The sequence below is a fragment of the Poeciliopsis prolifica genome, unplaced genomic scaffold (genome assembly GCF_027474105.1).
Source record: "Poeciliopsis prolifica strain line A6 unplaced genomic scaffold, Auburn_PproV2 SCAFFOLD014, whole genome shotgun sequence".
In the NCBI taxonomy this organism is placed as follows: domain Eukaryota; kingdom Metazoa; phylum Chordata; class Actinopteri; order Cyprinodontiformes; family Poeciliidae; genus Poeciliopsis; species Poeciliopsis prolifica.
Genome location: NW_026562389.1, coordinates 5,253,483 through 5,278,428, shown reverse-complemented (window position 1 = coordinate 5,278,428; position 24,946 = coordinate 5,253,483). Strand labels below are relative to the sequence as shown.

Genomic DNA, 24,946 nt, shown 5'->3' with positions numbered 1-24,946 from the left:
TAACACAAAAAACAGAAAAAGTTCAAGTCTGAGAGCTCCACAATTTTTAAAATCTGTTAGGGTGGTACTTCTGAAAATGTGTATTTGCTTAAGCTGTATGTGGTCATTTATGTAAGAAATACCTACCAAAACTAAGCTTCAAATAATATAACTACCTTAATTACAAATTATTTTTTTTTATAATACTAGTAATGTGTTCAGATATCACCAGGTGACTCTAAGTCAATCCAAGCACTTGACAGATGCTAAGAACAAATAAATCCATGGATGTGCCATAACTTTTAAGTTATTATCTTTGGATCTAAGAGGATCAAGAATCAGTGAACAGCATCAGAACTAGAAGGTACTGATCAGGGCCAAAATGCAATGATGAAGTCAGACATGAATCATCAGAGATGCTTAAAGACAATTGCAAAGTTGTCCTATCACCTGAAGAACATTTCTAGGGTTAGCTAAGCCATCATTCTCTCAACACCAGCATTGGACCCAACAGCACTCTGAAGTGCACTTTGAAACTGTTTTTATTTGTGCAGTTGCTATATGGACATCTAAAAACCTTCCCAACTTCTTCTGCATTATAACTCATATTCTAAAATGATCTAAGATATGACAACTTATAAATCTAGTTTTTGACTAAGGTTAAATTAAGGGGCCGGAGTTATGTGTCAGTCTTGGCTTTGTTGAGGGGAGGGATCTGAAAAAGACGTTGAAGTGAAAGGGACCTGAGATACAACAGTTAGCAACCAGAGAAACAAACATACTAGGACCTGTTCCTGATTCACTCTCAGCTGCTCCTCATTGTACTGGAAGTTCTTCAAATATCCTTCCTTTCATTTCTCTTTGAAGAATTTTTTGATTAAGCAAAAATCAGTGCTACTCATCTTTCCAGTCATTGATGTTTATTAGTTCTTCATCATAATTAATTCTTTAATAACTTACAATTAACTGATGTCAGAATTGGTACTACTGGTAGATTATGAAACCTCCCAAAAGGGAGCTACGACTTAATAGCAGTTTTTTTGGTACCCAGAAAAGCATCACACAAATCACCCAATACCAAAAAGTACGAAATGGTTAACAGGCGAGACTGACGATATTTATTCCTCTCAAAAAGACCAACATGTCCCTATCCCCTCAGCTTGTACTGCCTGTTTCACATTCTTTGATTTCTGTACTTTATTTCAGTGTTTCCGAGCACTGTGCTGTAAAGGACCCCCACCACCGAGACCAGAATATGACGTGGTGTGCATCGGCCTGACAGGAGCTGGAAAGACCAGCCTGCTCTCGCGGCTCTGCAGTGAGAGCACTGACAACATCGTTCCTACAACAGGTATGTGCTAATCGCACATCGCTGTGGACTGATGGAATATAAAGATTGTAATGTTTGGGTGGGGAGATGCTTGTAGGAAATGTATTTTCCTTTAAACAGATGAGGGAGCTTTCCACCAAGGGAAAGAACGTTCCCAGTGTTTGTTCCAGGAGTGTATGCCAGGATGTCACCAGCCCAAGCTTTGTTTCTTTCCTCCAGTAACCTTGGAGGATGGTGTTGTTTGTGCATCTAGGAGAACAGGAGTCTTAGTGCACATAATTTTCCTCGTAGTGAACGTCGCTTTCCTTATATGCATTGCAGTCCCTTAACAACGACGTTCCCTCCCACCTCCCTGTATCTTTGACAGCAGCCACGTTGAGCTGTTGCAGAAGTCCCATCTTAAACTTTGTCTGTCCCGTTGAAGTTCAACATAAAGCAGCTCCCAAATGTGCAGCTTATAACCATAAGTCTCTGCTTTTCTGGGGGTTTGAACCTTTGTCTGTGCCTCCTGCTTGGTACCCCCCACCAGATCAAGTATGATAATTATCTACCTTAGCGAAGAGGCATTTCAGTGAACGTTTCTCAAAGAAGAGTTAGCTGTCATTGCCTCCTGCATCTGCCAACGTTTACAAAAGCAGAAACATGAAGATGGAAATCTCCTGTGGCTTTGCTCACTTTTCACTCAAATATTTCTCTCTGTTGTAATTTGCTCTGAAATGAAACTTGGCAATAAATTTAGCTTTGTTGAAAATCATAGTCTTCAATTTCCCGGATCTCTCCCTCCATGTGTTCGAGTTGTTTTGAAAAGAGTCAAGTTAAATCTAGTTCTTGTCTAAGTTTCTTCGCTGGGCTCTTCTGTTTCCCATTCACACCCACAAAGAAGGACCACATAACTCAGAGAAATGCTTTAGATATTAACTCTGTTTGCCAATAAACCCAACATAATGCTTTTCTGCTTAGCTTTTCATCTCTTTTTGCTCTCTGGTCCACCAAAAATGGGGTTCCTGTTTATGACTCAGATATGTTTTTTTGTTGGGTTTTTTTTGTCTGTGAGAAAACCATTTTGAATTAGGAAAATCTACACTCAGCCTTCTCAGCCAATCTGATTATAGAGTGAGTTTCTATTATTGGTACTATTTATTTGTACATAATGTAGCAAAATTCTTTGATAGAAAATCTTAAATGACCTTTTCTGCTTATGTGTTTTCTATTTACAGGTTTCAGCATTAAGGCAGTGCCATTTCCAAATGCCATCTTAAATGTAAAAGAACTTGGAGGTAAGGAACACATTCTCCTTAAGTGCCTTTAAAGTAAGGATGTACGATAATTATTGGCCCGATATCAAGAAATTATGACATCATTCTTACCTGTCCAATATCATAACAAATTGCAGTGATGACATGTTCGCTGATGTGGATGATTTTGTATTTTCTTAATCAAGGGCTCCCACTCCTGTATGAAAGGAGTGTCAATATAATTGCAGAAAAACATTTCTGACTGGAAATAAATCATTTCAAAATTCCCTCAAGTCAGAAAACAACTTGATCAGAATTTTTTAAAAACTTAATATAATAAGTACCCCGTGGTGTTACACACAAACAACATAAATAGAAACGTAAAAGGTCAGAATGACTCCCAAACTGGGAACTCCCAGCACCATGCAAATGCAGTCAAGCTTTCCAGTAAACAGAAACGTCTCTAAGGTTTAGGAGGAAGACAATATGCTGGCTTTTTGTATCAAATGTGGGAAGAAATTTCTGCATTTGCTAGACAAATGAGGAGAAAAACAACACAACACTTTACGCATCAAATTTCATCAGTCGGTTTAAACACAACCATCGCTTTGACTGACTAATCAAAGCTTTTGGGAAGGCTTGCAATGCTAAAGATTAAGCCAGCCTTTCAGAATCAATCAAATCCATTGGCAAAAACTTTTGATAAAACAAGAAAATTTGCTCAGGAGGACGCAAGCATTTGAAGATCTCATAATGCTTATTTAGGCTCTGATCAGGCGACAGCCTCTTTTGCTTTGTCAGGACTGCAGTCAATCTGGCACAGTTATCCGTTGAACACCATTTTTCACCAATAATCAGAGCAGAGGAAACCCATTTCACTCAGTGTTCACATTGCAAATAAATAGCACATTTTTAACTCTTAAGGAAATCTATCGATCAATGCTTGCCAGTCACCGAGGCAGCTCTTGCTTTTCCATCTCAGCGGGAGGCTGTGCTTTTATAGTCAAACTTCTGTGATGAAGTTGTACCAAGCTATAATGCTCCAACCAATAGAAAAATTCAACTGCCTAAGCATCGTTGGATGGAAGGAAACTAGTAGTGAGATGTTTTCAAGGAAACATAATGCCAAACAAAAAAAAATTGCATGAAAATGTCATAATTCAGATTTTCTTTTTCTGAAAAAATAAAAACAAAAAATAATGGCCCCTGTGATCACAAATGCACATGCAAGCTTGTTTGTAGTTTTTGTAGAAATTGAAGACCCACATTCTGAACAGGCTCGTGTGCACATGCATCCCACCTTGTTAGGGTTTTCTGAAGTGGTTGTACAATCTGCACGCTGTTATTCCTGGAAATGTACAGCTTTCACAGAAACTGTTTAGCAAGCGGAGATGCAGGTTCAAATACACGACCAAAACAAATGCAGTTTTTCAAGGAAGCCTGAAGAGAGTTTGGTCTCTCCGAAAAGCACCACAGCTGGAAGATAAATTAGGTTAGTTAGTTTGGTTCAGAGTTTTAAAAAACAGTGTAGTTTTCACTGTATAACAGGTGCAGTGAATATTTATATAAGACTCAACTTGAACTAGCCTCCTGAATAGAAAGGGTGAAACTCAGACTCGCATATACACAAAGAGACACTGCAGGGACCACCAACAAGGATGCTACCAAATTTGGACAGAGCACATTAGGCGGTTTTCAAAAGGAGTTTCACTGGACTGGGTTGAGCCTAGTCTGGTGGTGGTAACATTACTGTGGTTGGCAAAGCACTCATTCCACGGATGACAGTTTTGATTTAGAGATGATGGTATGGGCTGCCACCGCAGCAACGAAAGATGAAATCGGTTCTCTTTTTCTGTTTGCCAGCCCCCTGTTGAATATCCACGGTTCTGCTCCTCCTCATGTTAATAACGCAGGGGACAAAAATTTCAGGTATTTATGTTGCTGTGGTGCATTGGAGAGAGTAGAAACAAGCACATGATGCACATGAGTATGACAGCTTAAACGGCTACTGTTTGTTTGGAGCTGAATGCTGGGTTTAGTTTCAGTGTGAAGATAAATGTTGACATCTTTTGCACACACTTCTTTTTCCGTTTGTACGTGACGTAAATGTGAAGTGGAGAGTGTTGGCACTGTTGCATAATGTTCAAAAAGTTTTCACAATGAGCTCCTCAGGCTGTTTTCTGATTAAACTGACATGCTTTTGTACATTTTTATGCTCAACTCTGTGTACTACAATAATCTTGTAAAGCAAGCGAGCTGGCAGGTAAATATTTTCTGCTGTTTTGCATTTCAGTGAGTATAGGAACAAGAAGTTCATACTAAAGTATTCCTCAATGTGTTTTTTTTTCTGACCCACTTTGAGAAATAATGGTTTCTGAGGTACGGAAAGGAAGAGTTTTAAAAGCAGAGTGCTATTTTTTACCTTTGTCACACCCATGAAATGGTAGACACAATCCAAATGCATGACTTCGATTGAACTTGCAATTTGCTAAAAATGTTTTTCCTAAATCCATTTCAAAACCTACAATATACAGCATACAAAGTACAAACGTAAATATTAATCTTTGATATAAAAAAAAAACCCTTCAAAGCAGTTGGTTTTCAGATTTTTTTTATTTCCAATATTGTCTTCTTTGCAACAGATCTTCTGCTTTTCTCTCTGGCCCTTTCTTCTAATGCTACAAATTAATGGCTGGGACTGCAACTCCAGATCTGTGACATAAAGACTCTAACCGGGCTCTACATCTGTTTTGATTTGTCTTGGAGTTTTTAGATTCTTCATAGCTTCTATGATGACAAATCTAATCTAATATGATTTTTGAAAGACTATTAAAATACTCTGAGTTTAGCTCTGCATAGAACCATTTGTTACATGTATGTGGAAACCCAGACATTGTGTTCCAGCATGCATGTTTTAAAGTGAGAACATATTGGAAGCATCATAACAGAAGTGTATATTTTGCTCTAATATAGTTATCCATTTACACCCATTGGGGACGATCCAACAATAAGAAACGTACATAAATTACTTACTAAATCAAAATGAATTTATTACACCGTAAAAATTTCACAATGTGAATATGTTACACAACTTCAAAATAATAGCATAACATTCTTTATTCTTCAATTAAGCTGGATTTAAAATATATTTGTCATAAGAATCAGACAATATTTTGAGAAATCAATCTGCAGACAATATACTTTCCTTGTAATTAAGAGTTTGTGGGTCAAATATATGTAAATATATATGTCAGAAGAAGAGCAGCTAGGGAGGCAAGAAAGTATTAACATTTCAGGAGGGTTGACCGTCCTGAACCGAACAGGTTCAAAAGGAATGGCAGCCATGGATGTCACAATTCTTTGAGCCGAGCAGACATAGTCCTTATAAACTACTCTAACTGGAGACAAATATGATGAATAACTGTCTTCTTGTCACCATTTCTTAACTTTACACTGTAAACTCAACAGTGTTGAATAGTGTGCCAAATCCTATGAAGAGTGGCTAAGACAACTTCATAGAAGAAGAAAGTAATGCATTGCAAATGAGAGGTTCATAGATTCTGGCCTGACAAAGTAAATTAATAAGCAATAATTATTTGGTTACTTTTTTATTTTACACAGATTATAATTGCAGTTCTGGTGATTTTAAAATACCCAGGCTAAATAAATGTACATAATTGAAAGGTGGAGGACTTTATTTTTTTTCAGTGTGAGGTTGTGTGCTTATGTATTTTAACGCTGTATGCATTCTATGAACATTTGTATTCATAGAAGATATTTGGAATTTTCAAAAATGTTGATTAAAATGAAAGAAAAAACTCAGCTTTCTCATTTTTAAGCAATGTACAGCTGCCATGCATCTTTCATTGTGTTTATTTCATGAAAGTTTAATGTGATTGTTTCATTAGCTTCACACTGAGAATTTGAATCTGCTGATCTTTTGTCCCACCAGCATTTGTTTCTCGGCTGGTGTCAGGTATAAGGATTAGGTGGGAAGGGCACCTCTGGTGTGAGTGTGTGTGTGTGGGGATAGTGATATGACGTCAAGTCTAGACGGGCAATTTCACAGTGTGCATTCATGTCACGCAGTGACAGCTGATAACGTGGTCCTAATAATCACAACTCACTGCTGTTGTTCTTTTGTGCTGTGGCTGTGGTTGGGAGTTGCGCTCTGGGATTTAAGGAGGTTTGATTTGTTTAAATAAACCACACAATATTTGCACCTGGTTGTTTAAGAAAACATTTGTAGGTAGAACAAAATAGCTTCGCCGTGTCATTTTAAGCCTGTTATTTGATTTTATTTTTGGATGAACACATGCATGTCTGATGTCAGTGAAGAATGCATTCAGGGCTGGTGAAGCATACAGAGTCAGAATATGTTAAGACTTAACTTGCCACTGCAAATCTAACCACAAAGAACACAGGAAGAGATGAGGAGGATGCAGTGAGATGACAGACGATCCATCAGCTCCCTGTAACTAACAGCAGGCGATGAAAGTATGCAAACCCGTCTTTAAACAAAACCAGTGCAAGGTAGTCATCACAGATCAAATGTGACTCTTTAACACTATCATGTATCCTGACAGTGTAGGCTCGTATGCCTAGCAGGGAAGCTTTTCCAACTGTAAAGTAATTTGTAAATTGCCACATTGGTTTAAAGCCGATGACTAAAGTTGCTGTTCTGAATTTCACAGTTCTGAGGATTTGAACGAAACTGATCTCAGTTTCAGGGCCTCTTCCAAGGATATTGTCGTCTTTGATGTAGTTCACCCTGTTGATGCTGACCGAATGATGCGAGACAGAAACTACTATTATTACTATTAGTATCTTGGGAGGGATTTGTCAAACTGGCTCTCGGTGGTCAGATTTCTGAAACATCCAGAAACGGTCAACATTCAGTTTTGATGTTGCGTCTGCAAGGTTTAAAGTTTAAGTCACGGGAAACGTGCAAACGTGCTTTTAATTTTCTGTTCACACTGGCTTAACAGGAAAAGTGTTAAACGGAGCTGGGTAGCATGTTTTATAAATATCAATAATGTGGTGAAGTATCATTACACTTCCAGCCGGTCACATTACCTAACTATGAACAGCTGTAGCAGTCATGGTTACACGTGATAAAAATGGCTCAACTTTGCAGAGTTGGGGTTTGAATGACAAGCAGCGGATAAACAGCCAAATTGTTTGCATAAACAGTTGTTGGCAGTTATGTGCATGGATGAGAAGGACTGAGGTATGATCTGAGCTAAGCTCCGCTCAGGAAATGTTTACTCTGAATCAACTTGACATCTGAATCTACAGCTGAGGTGGTTTCTCTTCACTTTACAAGCAAACTTTGTTGTATTCCAAATTATCAGTAAAATTTACCAGCTTTTCATCTTCATATGTTTTTCAATAAAGTGCCTGTAGTGGGGTTTTTTCCCCACCATTTAGCTTTTGATGTTATAAACATTAATAAGTATGCTGCAAATACCTTTATGTAAAAACTGCAAAAAACTAGCACTGACTTAGTAAATCTAATTATGAATCTAAAAAAGAGCTGCAAGCATTACACATTGATATGACTTTCAGAGTTCAGCAAAGTTTTAAAAAATTATGTTTTCAGAATCTTCAAAGGGTCCCAACTGCTGGAAATCCTTTTTCCATTGTATTCTAGAAATGTTTCAGATTAATCAGCATTCAACCCTACCCTTCACCAACATCTTGCTGCACACCGCTGGTCAGCTGACTGAAAAAATGACAACCACATTTTTTCCCCCTCCTTTACAGAACCAATAATGCTTTTTGGTTTATTCTGTGCTGTGAGATCTTCCCAGGTGTGAAAACAGGGGAAGGGCAGAGGTGTTACTTGACACTAAATACACCAATTCTAAATTTGGCTCCTTTCAGTGATATGTCAGTGAAACTAAATCTTCAATTAAAAGGAACAATATAATAATAAAAAAAAGCTTGGTTTTTGAACCATTACTTTTTTCAACCTTGATACCACTAAGCAAACCATGCTTCCTGGCAACAAATGTTTCAACCACAGGAGCGACAGCATGAAGGGAGCCAGCTGCAAACCAAATGGTGTCTTGTTTTTGTTTTGTTTTGTTTTTTTGGTTTTTAGACCTTTTATTTATTTAAACTACTCAGTCCATTTTTTTATGATTTTGTATTTGCATTTGTAAAATATTTTGAAATTTTGCAAAAATAAACCCACACTTTTTCTCACTAATTCATACTTGTGACTTTAACAGATTTCAGTGACTAACACTCACCTAAAGGTGATAGGTATTTCATGTATTTTCCATCTTTGACTGGAATTATTAAACTGACTAAAAATCTGAATACCATACGTTATTTTGATGGACTACAATCCACACACTAGACCATTTGGTGCAGAGAAGCACACATATCCAACTTTGCACACAAATCAATCGAGAAAAAAAAGGCCCATCTTGATAACATGCAATAGGAGTCCATGCTACAGAATTTCCTTCAGCGACTTAGGGGTGAATGTTATTACCATTTTGTAAAGTGACGGACAAAAATAGTTTTTATAAAAATCTGTCAGTCAAAATGGCTTAACAAAAAAAGCCTAGCCAAACTTCTGCTTCTTCCATACTGCTGCTTCAGCCTTACTTCAGCTGCCACCGGTTATTGATAAAAACAAAAAGTTACATTTACCGACATGTCAAAGCACAAGGAAGGCAGTAGTAACCTACCTTTAGTTCTCCATGCATTGACGGAAAATTATTTTGCATACCTTACAGTAACTTACTGGACCAACAAAAGAAGTCTAAAACTGAGTTTTTCTAATATAGATTTTGAAATCAATCAATCAATCAATCAAATTTTATTTGTATAGCACATTTCAGCAAGGCATTTCAAAGTGCTGTACATCATAAACACAAGAACACAAAGTCATGCAACATATAATAGACAATACATTGTTACATATTACATTTCAAAAACAATTCTAAGCAGGTGTGTTTTTAATTGCGATTTAAAAGCAGTCAGGGTTTCCGCTGTTTTACAGTTGTCTGGAAGTTTGTTCCAAAGTTTTGGTGCATAGATGCTGAAAGCTGCTTCTCCTCTCTTGGTTCTGGTTCTGGGGATGCAAAGCAGTCCAGAACCAGAAGACCTGGAAGTGGTTTAATGAGTGAAAAAAAAAAAAAAAATTCTCGCAAATATTTCTAATTTAGCGTCAGAAAATCTGTGATTTTCTTTGCAAGAAATCATAAAAAACCAAAATGAGATGGAAAGCTTGTAATTTTTAAGACAAAGTTCACTGTGTTGGATAGAGATGACATGTTTGTATTGAAAAAAAAAGCTGACACATCATTGTTTATAAATCTTCTAGAATTTACATATGGCTTAAATCCATCGTGAGATAATGAGATTCACCAATGGTTTTTGGCCAAAAGGCATCCCCCTTTTTGCACAGTTACATAATGGACCCACCACACATGCTTTATCTGACTTGGTCTTAACTAAAAGTTAAGGTACCCTTGCTTTTGACAACCATCATCTTGTACTATTGGCCCTTGAACCCACATTTTTACCCAGCAGCTTAATATATCAAGTCAAACGCTGTTGAAAACCGCTCTTTGAAACACTCACATATCTGACGACTTCACCTTATGGTGTGCAGTTCTTTTAGTAGCCAGATTATTGCTACTAAGTCCTTTCCCTATTTGTTCATGTAATTCCTCCAACGTAGTTCATGTCTTCGTTAATTTATCACTGGAGAGTCCCTCATTATTTAATTTGTGCTGTCATGGGACAAATGAGATGATGAGTCTTTCATTTCATGGTTCGCTTCTTCAAAGAGTCAATAAGAAGCATGCCGTTCTCACTTCTTCAGTGGCATTTTCTCCCACTTAAAATGAAAACCTCCACTTTAAATGCTTTTTCGAGCGGTAATCAGATTCCTATTACTGAAAGAAACAAAAGAAATTGCCCAAAAGATGAAAGATCTTACTCATGATGTGCCTGTTTGATTAAAAGGATGCTGTGGCATGACATCATCCTCAGAAATCCTCCCTGTCAGACCAATAGGTGGCAGAAGCTGCCAACAAGATCCAGAAGCATGACAGACATTCCACCATTTCCAGGCAAAGACGAAACTTCCTAGACAATCTCTCAAGTGCCACTTTGTCTGATAGCTTTTCACTCCAGTGAGAGGTGTGAGTGGATTGACTGGGGGAGGAAACGGAGAAGGGAGGGCCAAGCATGAAGGGAAGGGAAGTAAATGTCAGTGAGAGGACTGTGTGATGTTTAAACATTTGACAGCCTCACAGCTCGTCATTTCTTGGCAGTTAGAATACTATGAGCAACTAAAACACAAAACAACAGTTCGCAAGATTATAAAGGAAGTAACCTCAATGAACGGAGGAGGATCGTTTTGTCCAAATATGGTGCATTCCTCTGATAAGGATCATACTTGCGTGTGCAATGTGACGGGACAATTTCTGAGACTACGCATCAGGTTTTTAGATCCAGTCAACACAAAAAAAGAAAGTACTTTCTTGTGAGAAAAGCAATGATCTTAGCAGAAAACAATTGGGTAGTTAAACTAGTTAGCAAAAACTCTGCTGTCTGTTTTAGATTTTCACAAGTCTTCTCATTTTGCTTTGAAAGTTGATAGAAATGTGCTGAAGATCAGCAGCTGGCTTTGGTTACTTACAACAGATTTGAGGGGAAAGCTCTTCCAGTGCTCCGAGAATGGAGTGCCACTGAGGATATGACCGTGCAAGACATGGTTCCTATTAGTTTAACTTGGGTCTGAAAAGGTAATGACTATCAGCACTCAGTTATTGCTGTTTTTTAAATGTAATTTTGAAGTGAAATTAGAAATTGTGATACATGTAATATATTGCCAGTAAACAACATGAGAGAAATGGGTGTGTGCAATAACATTATTGCCAAAAGCTGCTCCAATATTTGTAGTATGTGTCAGATTCACAGTTGTTGCTAATTTAAACTCCATGTTTAACCTTAACGAAACCAGTAATCTCATCATAATCATCATTGACTGTTCTAAAACCCATGAGGTTGACTTGCAGATTTTCAAAAAGAAATTCAGCTGTACAGAATTATTTAAAAAAAAAATCCCTTTATCTGTGTTTTATTGCCTTGACAAATAGACTTTGGGCTCATTTTGATTTTTCTGTTCATTGAGTGGCTCTATGTGTTTTTCCACTGGGACTGCTATAGGTTCAGGTGATTTCATACATTGATTTTCCATTTTAACCTTTTTTATTATATAAAGCAATTTGATGAACAATATTGTTTTCCCTGAAATTTGTAAAAACACAGTTTTAAAAAGCCTTATAAAGTTAATAATATAGACTTTGGGATCTGCATGAATAGCTCTACTTGCTTTGAACAATATCAAAAACAGCAAATCTCTTATGATTTTACTGAACCTGGATTTATCACTTGTTTTAACAAGCAAGAATATCTGCTTTGAAGGAGTTTAATTTGGCCATAAACTATATAGTTGTGACTGCAACTTTCCTTTGCTGATTTTTATTTTATTTTTAATGATTAATACTTTTAAAGCTAGACACCTGCATATGACTGGTGATATAACAAGCCAAAGAGGAAACAAAGCGAGTTTTGGTGTGGTAACAAGTCTAAGAAAATGTATTTTCTAACTGTACATGCAGCCATATGGTTCCTGGACATGACTGGAATTTTCCATAAAAGAAAAGCCAGAAAAACATGAGATAAAAACTTTTTGGTGCTTTGTTGGAAGGTTGTATTAAAGACCTCAGAGGACTTGCCACAGTTCTCCTGTGGATTTAGACTGTCTCGGTTGCTTCTGTCTCCTTTTATAATCCCAGATTGACTCCATGATGTTGAGAGTAGGGCTCGGTGGGGGCCATACCATCTGTTGCAGGACATCTTGTTCTCCTTGTCTGTATAACTCTGCTTTTTCTAACTCAATTTATTCGATGCAGAGTGAGCATTTTTAATTAAAAACTATATATTTTAATCGGAGCTAGATCAAACTTTATTTACTTGAACATGTAGTGCTTGTAAAAGTATTTTTATCCTTTGAGATTTTTCCCATTTTGTCACATGGCAATTGGTGATTTCACTTTTCTATATTTAGAAAGGGTGCATAACAGTCAAGCTGAAATAAACAATACCATAAATGTTTTTTGAAATCTGAAAAGTGTGAGCTGTATTTGTATTTTCTTTCTGATGCTCCTAAAAAAATCCAGCACAAACATTTTACTCCTAATGAGATAATAGATTTTTTATGTGCAATTTAATCTCAGTCTAAATTTGAGGCCTCTGTGTGTTTTTTTAGAGCATAATAGTGACCAACATCGTCAGGAAGATGATGTAACAGAGCAGACAAGTCAAGGATGTCTGTATTTTTCAAAAAAATTGACTACACTAAGTCAAAAGACAGGATTCAGATGGCAGCTCTACCTTAAAACTTCAAGACAGTAAAATTTGCAATGAATCATTATTTTTTGATGTTTTTTCTAAAAAAAAAAAAATTTTTTTTTTTACTTAATTAATTTTTTTTTTTATATACAAACATTTAGGTGTTCAGAGTACAGCACTTTACACCTACCGTAGAAAAGATCAAAATAAACAAAATTAACTGCAAAAGACCTGAAAAAACCTTTTATTGTCATTATATGTAAGAAAGATTGTACCAACTGCATGGTGTGAAGTTTGGGGTTAGAACTTAATAAAAACCAGCAGATCTGAGAACTGCTGCTGGTTTTTGGAACAATTTTTACTGCTTTAGTTTAATAAGACGCCTACAGAGGTGAAAATGTCTTGATGTTAAGCTGTAAGTATCCAAGTGTTCCTGTTCTTTTAAAAGCATTTGGTATAAGGTCATATATTTGGTATAATATGACCTTATACTAAATATGTAAATGCTTATACGATCATTTATAAGCATTTAAATGCTTATACATTTAAATGCATAAGCATTAAAAGACCTATTTAAATTAGGTCACTAAAACATGACCTAATTATTTAGAATACTTGTGAATTCTTGTCCATTATCAGAATTAGTGTAACCTTGATCCCGTGTTTGTAAACACACCGATTCACCGGTCTTCCATGTGTCTACAGGGGCTGACAACATCAAGAAATATTGGAGTCGTTATTACCAGGGGTCACAGGGTGTAATCTTTGTACTGGATAGCGCATCATCAGACGAGGACCTTGAGGCAGCGCGGAATGAGCTCCATTCAGCTCTGCAGCACCCTCAACTCTGCACGCTGCCGTTCCTCATCCTCGCCAATCACCAGGACAAGCCTGCAGCAAGAGCGCCAAATCAGGTGAACTGGACTGTTTCCTGTTGTTGCTGCTGGTTCTCCTCCTGTGCACAAACTTTATTTTATCTTTTGCATATACAGTCTCCCTCTGCCACAAGTTCAAAAGTTGGCACAAGTTCAATGTGCAATGTTGCCTTAATGTTAAATTTGTTGATACAGAAAAATCAATTTCGATTGTTTTAAAGAAAGTATGATTACCTGTCTGGTATATAAAGCTGCTAAACAGAGTTTTTGGACTCTTTCAAGGTAAGTTGCATTCGTGCAAGGCACTGTTATTAAAAAATTATCTGAGATTATCTGCAGATGGAAAAAATATCATGCCTACAGTCTGAGTCAGGTCTTGAACAAGAGCTTTCAAGTCCTTTTTTAGGGGCACTTATTAAATACAACAGCGTAAGGTATAGTCTCTTAATAGACAGTGAGTTGAAATGTCTCCCAAAGCTCCTAAAGTTTAGTGGCATAATTATAATCAATTTAATTTCCTTGCTAATTTCTAATTGTTGATTCAAATTGCTCATTGGTATGAATGTGGAAGAATGATTCTGTTTTTAAACCAAAGCTTGAAGGTGCAGAAACTTGTTGCTTGCACTAAGGGTTTGTTATGTGCTTAGACAAGAGATTAACAAAATTAATCAATTTTCAAGTTTTTATGCTTGTTTTTGTACTATTTTTACAGTAGCTTTTTATACTAAATGTAACCTTTTGAGTGCTTTGCAACTTTTAAATTCCACTTCAGACACAATTCAAAGACATGTTCTATTAAAACATCTATCTGCCAAATTACAAACTCCCATTCCATCCCTTCCCCTTAAGTGTTTTCTTTCTTAAAAATGTGTTTTATGGTATAGAAATCTTTTAAGTAGTGTCCCTTTTTCTTAAATAGCAAACGTAAGGAGATGTTTCTTAACAAAACAACAGTGTGATATCTAGTTGAATACGTTATGTCTGACATTACACTCATTCTTCAGAAAGAATTGGTTCTTTAGCCGAATAAACAAACCTTTGCATTATGAATGCAAGGTGCAAACCAGACATGTCAGGCATGAAGGCTTAAAACAGGGATAGGTTACACAGCAGTGTTCCAAGCTTTGAATGAAACACAGAGCACTGAGGAGTTCATCACTTGAAAAATGAAAAACCATGCTGCTGGCTTGGCTAATCAGAGGATCTACCAAGAGGCCCAAAGTACCGCCAAGATCCACAACTCAGGCAGGATAATCTGTCGATGGGACAGCTATTAGTTATTAACACCTCAAATCTGGCCTTTATGGAAGAGTAGCAAGAAAAAAGTTGTTAAATGAAGGCCAAAGAAAAATCATGTTTGCAATTTGCTGCAAGATGCACAGGGAACCTTTTGGCATACATGCAAGCCAGTCCTGTTAGTTTGCAAAAGACTGGCTCCGTTCACCTAGGACCAGGACAACTATCTTAAACATACAGCTGGAGCTTTAATGGAATGGTTCAATCAAATCATATATTTTAATGGGCTAACCAAAGTCTAAACCTAAGATACATTTAGACTCCGCCTGATCTGACCAAACTTAAGTTTATTTTCTAAAAAAATTTTTGCAATATTTTCTGTCCTTTTGTGTTTAAAGTTTTTTAGACACACATCCTAAAATATTTGCAGCTGTGCAAGGTAGTTCAGTCAAATCAAAAATTTAAATCACACTTTTCAGATCATCATTTGCAAATCTTTTAAAAACCTTTTGCCAATTCCTTTCATTCGAAGTGGACTTTGCCTTGCTTTGTGTCACTTTATTAAATGCAATTCTAATGAACATGCTGGAATGTGTGCTTTTTTTTGTGACAAGATATGATAAAGTCCAAGAGTGAGGCGTACATGTTTTTTTTTTCTGCCCTCCTTTTTGTTTTCCCATCAAGCTCTACAATAATTCCCTTTTAGAATGAGCCCTTTGTTGTTGGATGTTGGATGTTATGTCTAGCGTTCCCTGAACAGTTGCTCACACATGTGTCTGTATTCTCACAGAGTACTTTCCTGCACTCTCACAAACTCCCCCACGCAAACCTATCTACACACAAGCATCATCTGCAGGCCTATTGAATGTTTTAGATGGATAGCTCTGAAGGATGCCTGGAGAGAAGGCCATCTGTATTCCCCAGCCTGGACCACCAGTGTAGCCGTTTTACAGTAATGTAAAATCTGCGATGGGAAACAGGAGAGAGAGGTTATATTCCAGATTTTGTTGTGACTCTAAACGCTTAATCCCCCTGATATAGTTCATATGACTTTAAGTAATTATTATAGGCATTATGTTCTTGAGCAAAAGCCACAATAGTTATGGAAACCCCCCAATCTTGTTCTATTTCAAAAAGCAGCTGCCTGCTTTAAGACTGTTCTTTTGTTGTCCGATGTTAATGTAGTCAAATAATGCTGTCTGAGCCCCCCACATTAACCACTGGTCTTACCATGATGTTTCTTCTGGCATATTTTATTTCATCAGTCTTAGGAAGTATTGACTTTGCAGAACAGTTCACAAACACTGCTGACATGTAAGCCTACATATGCATGATGGATTGGCTGGTAGGCTGGTAATTCATGACATCGGTGCTTCATGAAAAAGCCCCGTAAAAGTTTGTACTGAAAGTTGAGTCACACCTAATTTAATACACTCTTCATCTTCGATAATAGATGCTAGTACTAAATCCACTGCCTATTAGAATTACCACTGAATGATCCTGTCAGGATGCTTAGCAGGTACCAATTGCACTCGTCCAATGACCACGTAAAGCACTCGTCTGTCTTTATCATGATGTCGCTTATAGGCCATGAGGAGAGCAACAGCAGCCGTAACCCAAGCATTTTGTTAAAGGATGGGATGAATGTCGTTATTACACCTTTTGTTCCTGTTGAACACTTTATCTTCTGACTCATGCCTTGTCACTGAAAGAACCTCATGTTCAGTGAGTCATGGATGATCTTTTCTTATATGAAAAAAAAATTGACGCACTGTAAAAGATATCGTCTCCAGATCGGTTTCTTCTTTTTGTTTAGTAACTTCGATAAAGCATAGTAGAAAACAACAAACCAAGTACTTTTGTCAGTGTAAATTGATTTCACAGTGGTGTGAAAAAGTATCTCCTCTCCATTCTTTCACTTTGCCTACAGATGAACAAGTTTTAATATCAAAGATAACCTGACTAAATACAAAATTAAGTGTTTAAATAACTATTTGCTTTATTGAAGGTAGACATTGTTCAAACCAATGTTGCCTATCTTGAAATATAATTAACACATTTTACCTTTTTTTTTTCATTTCACTGTGTCTGAATACAGCCAGACTTGTACAATAAAGAAACTACCTAAGTAGAACCTTTCTGACAACATAAAGTAAATCAAAAGATCACAAAAACTATAACATCAATGGTAGATCTTAAGCAAAGTCGACTTGGGTTATTTAGCAAGATAATAATTCAAAGCAAGTCTTTCTCTAAATGACTCCAAAATGAAGCAACATTACAGTTTTGGATTGGCCTAGTCAAAGTCTGCACTTAATGTAATCAAGATCTGGTATATGCCCTTTGAAAGTAAATTTGTGCTTGTGAATTCTCCAATGTTGTTGAATTAAAATAAGTCTGCAAAGAAGAGTGGGCCAAATTCGCCAATTACTTTTTCAAATGGCATCAGATTATTTAAAAAAATAAAAATAAACTTTCTACAATTTTCTCTTTTATGAACTTTCATTTCCATTTATTCAGGTAATGTGAAATATGCAAGTGTGATATCCAGGACATACAGATGCTTTTAATTGGTATTCTTTTAATGGTTTACAACACTTTGATTTTGTAATTTAGGCCGATACATATTCTTGCTGAATCTATTAATTTAATCATTTAAAACCTGTTAGACTCTGATGAAAGACTATTCTGCTTGCCTAAGATGTGTAAATGTCTCTGTTAAGATAACTGAACTCCCCTTAAGCTTAAATAAAATAAAATAAAATAAAAAAAACTGCAACCCACAGTTTCATTGCTACACACAGAATGGCATTGTAATATGAACACTTTACTTAAATTTTTATATGGTATTAAAAAGTGAGTTGAAATATTTGGAGCCCCTTTCTTTATCACTGGATTCCTGAATGTCATTTTCATTGCATTTTGGAATCGGTTCACCGATGAGGCTACATGAGATCAACATAGATGTGATTTTTGTTGTTGCAAGTATTTCTTCCTTGTCGAACTCTGTGGATCAGTAAAACCAGCAGCTGCTTTGCAGGTTCTTGTTTCTTGTGAATGTTTGACAAGCACCACCCAAGAAACAAGGTCACATTTTAGCAGGTCTTAATTCTTTTGGCAGCTCTTTTGGCGATGACACGGTTCACAGATGACGCAACCATGCTGACCCTCCCCTCGAAGCAACAACTCTGTTCATAGAACAAGGCGGCTTATTTCCCCATGCAAGCACACATGGTTGGCTTTCCTGGTGAAGTTTTCTGCAGAGCTTCTTGTTCACTTGGGGTGTTTCTGGTGCTCGTATGGACCTGTTGCTGGGGAAGGTGGCAGTAAGGTTGATGGTAATGGGTCTCACTGGGGCCCTGTGTACTGAAGCAAGTGATTTTTAGGAGCAGCGTTTGGTCTGGGGAGGTAGAAGAAAACGTGAGACCAAAATTCCTTGTTGACATCAATCTCCTGCCGTTGGGGGGCCCAAGGAAGCTGGGGAGGAGTAGAGGGGAGGTCACCCTGTTGATATAACACCTCAACAAAGCAGGTCTGTTTGTGTGGTGGGGGCCTAATGGACTGCACGCATGAGAGGCTCTTGTTTTAGAAAATGCTATCGGTGTTGTGAACAGAGTTAGAGGTCTTTTCGGTTCTGTTGGCATTTGAGTTATCTGAAGAAGAGATAGAAGACAGAATGAAAGTGATGATGCACGCCGTGATGGGTGGAAAAACAATGAACTGAGTCATATTGTTAAATGTGGGAGTCAAAAAACAACAACCCCACAGTACACTGAGGAAAAACGGTCAAGCTGTAACTTCTAACCTTGAAAGCTACAAGAACAGCTTCACTCCCGGACTGAAGACAGACACCAAAACATCGTCATTTAGATGATTTAATGCACATTTTTTTCCATTCCTCTCTTGTTCTTTTTTTTTCACTTTACATTTTCAGTCTTTCACTCTCTCCCTCTCACTCTCTCATACACACACAGAACATAAGTCAGTCCAGTCCTTAACAATCCATTTATGCTTTCTGTCATTGTAAGGAAAACAGTGCCTGGTAGAAATTGGAGCACATCTGTTTTGAGTGTACCAAAACTGAATCTGATGTTACTTATTCATCATGACGGTGTCACTTCACACTGATGAGCTGCGTCATAATCATTTATTTTTTGCAGAATTGAGTCAGTTACAGTAACTTTGTGTTGTTTTTTAAACAATTGTTCCAGCTTTTTGCTTCATTTTGTGTAAAAATCAAATACATTTTTACCTTTTGTACTAACCACCTTTTTGGTCTTCTCAGTAGGAGGGTGGGCGGAAATCTACATTCTAGTAGGCGTGTGCTGGCACTTCATTGATGGTATCATTTGTTTCATATTTTCCATGTTCTGTGCCTTCAGCTGATCCTGTGATTCAATTTCCTGAGGAGTAAATATTTTCTTTTGGCTGCTGCTGAAGTCTGTTGAAAGAAGTCAAATCAAGTCATAATCACATTCTACAATTAGTTTTTTCAAGATCTGCATCACAAAATCCTGCTGTGGGCTTGAAACAAAGCCCGCAGCAGGATTCTGTGCCTTTAGTGCCTCCATGTTGGATTTTTTGTGACATAATGCCTTTTACAAGTTTATATAATCAGTACAACTCATGGTGATGAATGAAGATATGGTCCATACTAATGCTGGTCAGAGTGGAAAGAATGAATGTGACTTCATCTACAATCTGTTGTCACACATCAATACTGTAGATGTATGAATGTGACACACACATGGTGATCGGGTTAGGGTTGGGTGACAGACGGTGGGAAAAGCATCATGCATGTCCTGAATTGCCATCTGATGAGTGGTGAAGTGAAATTTAGCATCTGCACTGACCAGATGAAGTCATCTTGGTGGATGCCGTGCTGCAAATCATTTAGCTCTTTGTTGTAGCACTTAGTGTTATACTCTCTTAAACACTCTTTTAAATCCCTTTCTTTTATTCAAACTTGTTAGACTTTCTTTTATTTGTGTTTTCTCACATTTAGGTTTCACTATAGTGATTTACATAAATACACTATAGTGAAACCTAAATGTGAGAAAACACAAATAAAAGAAAGGATAGTTTCTTTCAGGCAAGAAACTATCCTTTCTTGCCTGAAAGGATAGTTTCGTCAAATGTGGAAAAAGTGTAAAAATGTGACAATGGCAATTTCGAGACTTTTCTGCTTATAATGTGGCATCTATTCTTTTAATTTAATTTCAGATTTTAATAGATGGTATGTTTTCCTATCAAAAATACCTAACGTCAGATAAAGCATCTGCATGTTGATGTTCCCTCTAAAGCCCCCCACCCCCGATTTTTCATTTACAGCAATCTTCCTGCAGTGTGTGGTGTGTTGAATATGCCCGAGCTAAAATCGGGCATATTCAACGTTTTCAATGTCTGGAAGCAAGAATGCAGCCTCTTCAATGTGACAGGTAGCCAATCAGAAAGTACTGTGACATTTTTTATTGCAGACAGAAAAATGTATAGAATCTCAGGCATTTCTAATTTTGGACTCTGTTTAAAAAAAAAAAAACAACTATATGGGGTTCATTGGATTCCCAGGTGGGTGGATATCCCAAGCTTTCCAAGAGAGGATGACCAGAAGAGTGTTGAAGAGTGTGAAGAATAATGGCCACTTCAGGGCCCTTCATGCACAGAGGTCAAAGTCTGGGCAATGTAGTCTGATAGTGGAGCGTCTGAAGACACATTTTGTCTAAGCATTTTGACAATATACATACATAGTTTTGTTTTTTATTGGTCTTGTAATAGATGATTGCAGTGAATCCCAACCATTTCTTGGTTCAGTATTTGCAGATTCAACTGTTTGCAGATTATTTTGGCACATAATTCCACAATATTTGTGAAAAGTTTCAGTATTTGTATTTTTTCTCCCCCTAAAACATGAAAGAAAATTCAACCTGGGAAGTCAAAGTACCTGGGTGCAACGCTCTTGACAGAATGCTAGCTGACTTTTGCAAAGCAGCCAATCCAGGAGCAGCATTCATTTGCCTTCTGCTTATTTGCTGTTTTTTTGTGTTTTATTATTGCATAATTTTGGCTAGGTTTACTGCAAACAAAATAAAAATACAATTTCTACAGGTATTGTATTATGAGATGGATTTTTATGTTTGTCCTTTAAATGCTTCCAAACTAATTTAACCAATCCAAGGCACGTTTCCTTGTGCCATTGACTCCCTTTCATTTGGAAAACTTTATATTTGCCAGCTTTTGATCTATCTCCCTTTCTTCCTTACTGTCCAGTGCTGCATTGCAAATAATACATTAAATGGGTATTAATCAAATAAATATTCTTCTGCTGTAATGAACTCAATATGACTGGCAAAAATTACTGCTTACACTTCACCTTCTTGTCTTTACGTCACTGTTGACAATGAGCCAAAGGCAAAGAAGAAAAACTGCAACCACTGCAGTCATTTGACTTTTGATTGAATGCTAGTTGAGCTCTGATGTTTCTCTTTACTGACTCTCACTCAGTGGAGTGTGTTGATAGGCAGTCGGTCTTGATTATACATTTGTGTACAGAAATGTGAGTCAAAGAATTGATAAAATTGTACTTTTAGCGTTTGCGCCTTCTTTTAGTCTAATCTTGGATCCTCAAAGCAGAAAATGTTTTACATTTTCATATTTAATCTGTAAACATTTTCTTTTAAGTCTTAAATACTCTTGTGAAATGTGTTGTTTCATTTGTTTTTAATGCGGTGAAGGACATACACCGGGGACATATTTTTATACTATTCATAATACATCTGTTGATATGATTATGTTTAGGCTTTTGATATTTGAGATTTGACCCCAGTGGACATGTTCTGACTTGCCCCACCAAAGCTGTCTGTGACAGCTAAGAACGAGGCCACCTTCAGTGATTAAGAAGGTGGCTGGATCATGATGTGGGGAAGTAATATTTAGCCAGCCTTTTTGTCTCTATTATCAGGCTTTCTGAAATGAAGTGGGTGGAGTGGGGTGCATGGTGGGCTGGTCCTCACCCTCTGTTTGATCATTGATCTCCATGACCCCATTTGAAGGGTCTTAATCTCTCTGTTGACCTCTTCAAGGATTTTTTTTAGGTAGGGGTGACAGGGGTGAATGTTGACTGGGAACTATCAGGAGAGTGGGGATGCTGTATTGAAACTCTGGTGGGGGGCTTGCAAGCTTTTCTACTTGAGTGGAGACGGAGACGTTCAGTGAGTATGGAAGATGTGTGACTTCACACCTGTTTTCAAATGTAGAGATTCTGGCAAAAATACTTAATATTAAGTCAAATATGTTTATTTTACAGTGCTGTTACTGCAATATCTTGAGCTTTTTGTTGTATTTGTAATTGCCCGATATGTTCAAACCTTTGCCTTTCCTGATCATCCAGCTTAATCCGTGGTTATACCTTAGCAGAGCAGTTGTCTTGATGGCCATGAGAAATGGCCTTTTGGCTTTTTCCTCTTTTTTGCCTTCGCTTGAGGTTAGGAACTGCAGTCCTTATTTTAAACTTTACATAAAATATGCATGTATTTAACACCTGGTATTAGAAGAAGAGTCTATAGATGGAGTACATTCCAAACGCAACTTTAAATACAAAGCTTGGGCTCATGTGTAACTATTTAGACGTTTGTATATCTTATCAACCATTTTGAAATATTTACTACCTCTGTGTTTAACCTTGCAAAAACTTGTAAAAAGGGAGAAACTTTCAGACTTGTTGCTGTCCCTGCTTAGTGGGCGCCAGATGCAGACTCTTACAGAATTGGGGTTTTTGCATAACTGACTGAAATGACTGGACATGGTCCACAAAACAGTACATGATTGTGCACATTTGTGGACAAAATGCCATTTGTAAGTATAAACATAGAGATTGGCTTTCCCTCGGTTTATAGCTTGAAGAATTGCAAAGGTAATTTTAAAATAATTTTTTTCTTTGTTTCTTAATGCTCAGAGTTTCTTTGAGCATGTTCTGCCATCATGCAAATGTCTAAATCCGACCATAAAGAAGGTTTAACGTTCATTTTACTTCATAGTTCTTATCTTCAGAGGATAAATGCTGTGTCTGTTCCCTGGGCTATAACTAAATGTTGTGACAAGACAGACGGACTGTCCCTTTTATACACATCTGCACTACAGTAGAGGTCTGGCTTTTTGCACAATCTGGAAAGGGCAGAAATGTCAGTATTTTCCAGGTCTGGGAAAACAAAATAAGAATATGGGGAAAATACTTGTATTTTCACACTTGTTCTCTGTAATGTCTAAATATTATTTCCTTCTGTACCTCCTTTGTTCAATGTGTTCTTTCATTTTTCTTCCCTCCCTTTGTTCTTAATTACTTCTTCCTTGTGAACTTTGTTTACTTTCTTAATTTATTTTCTCTCTAAAGCCTTTCCTGTTTTGTCTCTAATTTCTTTATTTGTACCATTTGTTCCTTATTCCCAATGTTTTTTTTTTTGTAATCTACCTGCTTTCTGACTTTATCTTCATTATCTTCATGGCTTCCTAGCATCCTTTCTTTGTACTTTGTGCCCTTGTGCCTTGCCATGTTTTGCACTTAAAGCCCACTCACTGTATAAAATTTGAACTAGAAAGTGGAGACCCACACCATTGGATTTTCAATAGAATCTTTGTCCTTGGCTTTGCAGACAGCATGGTGATATTTTACTGTACAACAACAAATTGAATGCTCCCTCCTCCATATCAACTGACATGCTTCACATACTTCCTTTCTAATCACCTCTACTCCATACTTTCATTCGATACAACTGCACTGAAGGACACATACAGAGACTTATGGGTTTTTCAAAATAAAACCGCATACAATTCTACTCATCAATACTGCCAGTAGCACTGCTACACCAAATACATGCAGACACATTGGGGTTCGACCTCTGAACCAATCCACTTTTGGGTAACAGCCACAGGGCAAAGGTCCGAGGCTGATTGATGTATATGTGGAGTGTATGCTGGCCAGTCTGTTCTGATTCAATAGACATGCTTCTATATATTGCTTTGCTAAAGAAGTTGATGCTTGTTCTGAAAGAAAGATGTCAGACTGTCATTGTTCGTTGTGTTAAGAATTGTTAGAGATCATGTTCACCTTCATGCAGGCAGATGGCTGTGATCTCCCTCCCAAAATAAGTTATAATTTTGGTTTTAGTAGTCCAAAATATGTTTTTGCCAATTGATATATCACATGTAATATTTAACTGATCATACTGCAACATGAAGCAAGATGTAGTGGACCAATTTCAGGACTAGCATAAGACAAATTCAATTGTGAAGTACCATTCACTGTGCTTTGTCCTTTTAGTTTTCAGTTTGGGTTACAATTAATCTGAAACGTTTGGAAAACAAGGATAACCGATTTCAGGCAAATCATCAGTTACTTGCCAGAAGTTGTAATGGAGGAAAAATACTTATCATGTCATTCTTGTAAATATGTTTCCATATGTATATGTAATTTTGGTTGCACATAAATGTCTGATTTTATCAGGAAAACCACATATAGCCATCATCTATTTGATTTTTGTTTTTCTGCTTCACATTGCAGTTGTGTATTATAGGTTATTGTGGTCTTTATGGTTTCCTTTCTCAAGGTCTAATCATTCCCAGTGCAATAACAGTTGATGATGAGGTGCTGGAGATGGCGATTAATCAAAGACTTTCATGCAGATTGCAAACTTTTCCCTCTATGGGCTGTTTTTGAGAAGACATGCCATGACAGCAGGAAGAGCCTGTGTAGAAGAGATGGAGATGTTTTCCTTTGAGAGTCTTTGATATTCAAGCCAGATAATTAAGTCACTCTTTTAACTTGTCTCCTGTTTAAGACCTCCAGATATGCCTGAGAGTTGTCAGACAAGGTGTGTTGCAACACGCTTGTCCATGAGCAGCTGTGCGGATAT

The 24,946-nt window shown here is 37.2% G+C and overlaps 1 protein-coding gene across 2 annotated transcripts in view; it reads left to right on the top strand.

Annotated features, from left to right (window-relative positions):
• Positions 1-24,946, top strand: part of arl15a (ADP-ribosylation factor-like 15a) — a 107,231-nt gene that overhangs the window by 34,661 nt on the left and 47,624 nt on the right. For both annotated transcript variants that reach the window (XM_055039334.1, XM_055039335.1), the window contains exons 2-4: positions 1,186-1,330; positions 2,527-2,586; positions 13,636-13,844. In XM_055039334.1, the coding sequence (XP_054895309.1) occupies positions 1,186-1,330; positions 2,527-2,586; positions 13,636-13,844 (414 nt within the window). The remainder of the gene's footprint in view (positions 1-1,185; positions 1,331-2,526; positions 2,587-13,635; positions 13,845-24,946) is intronic.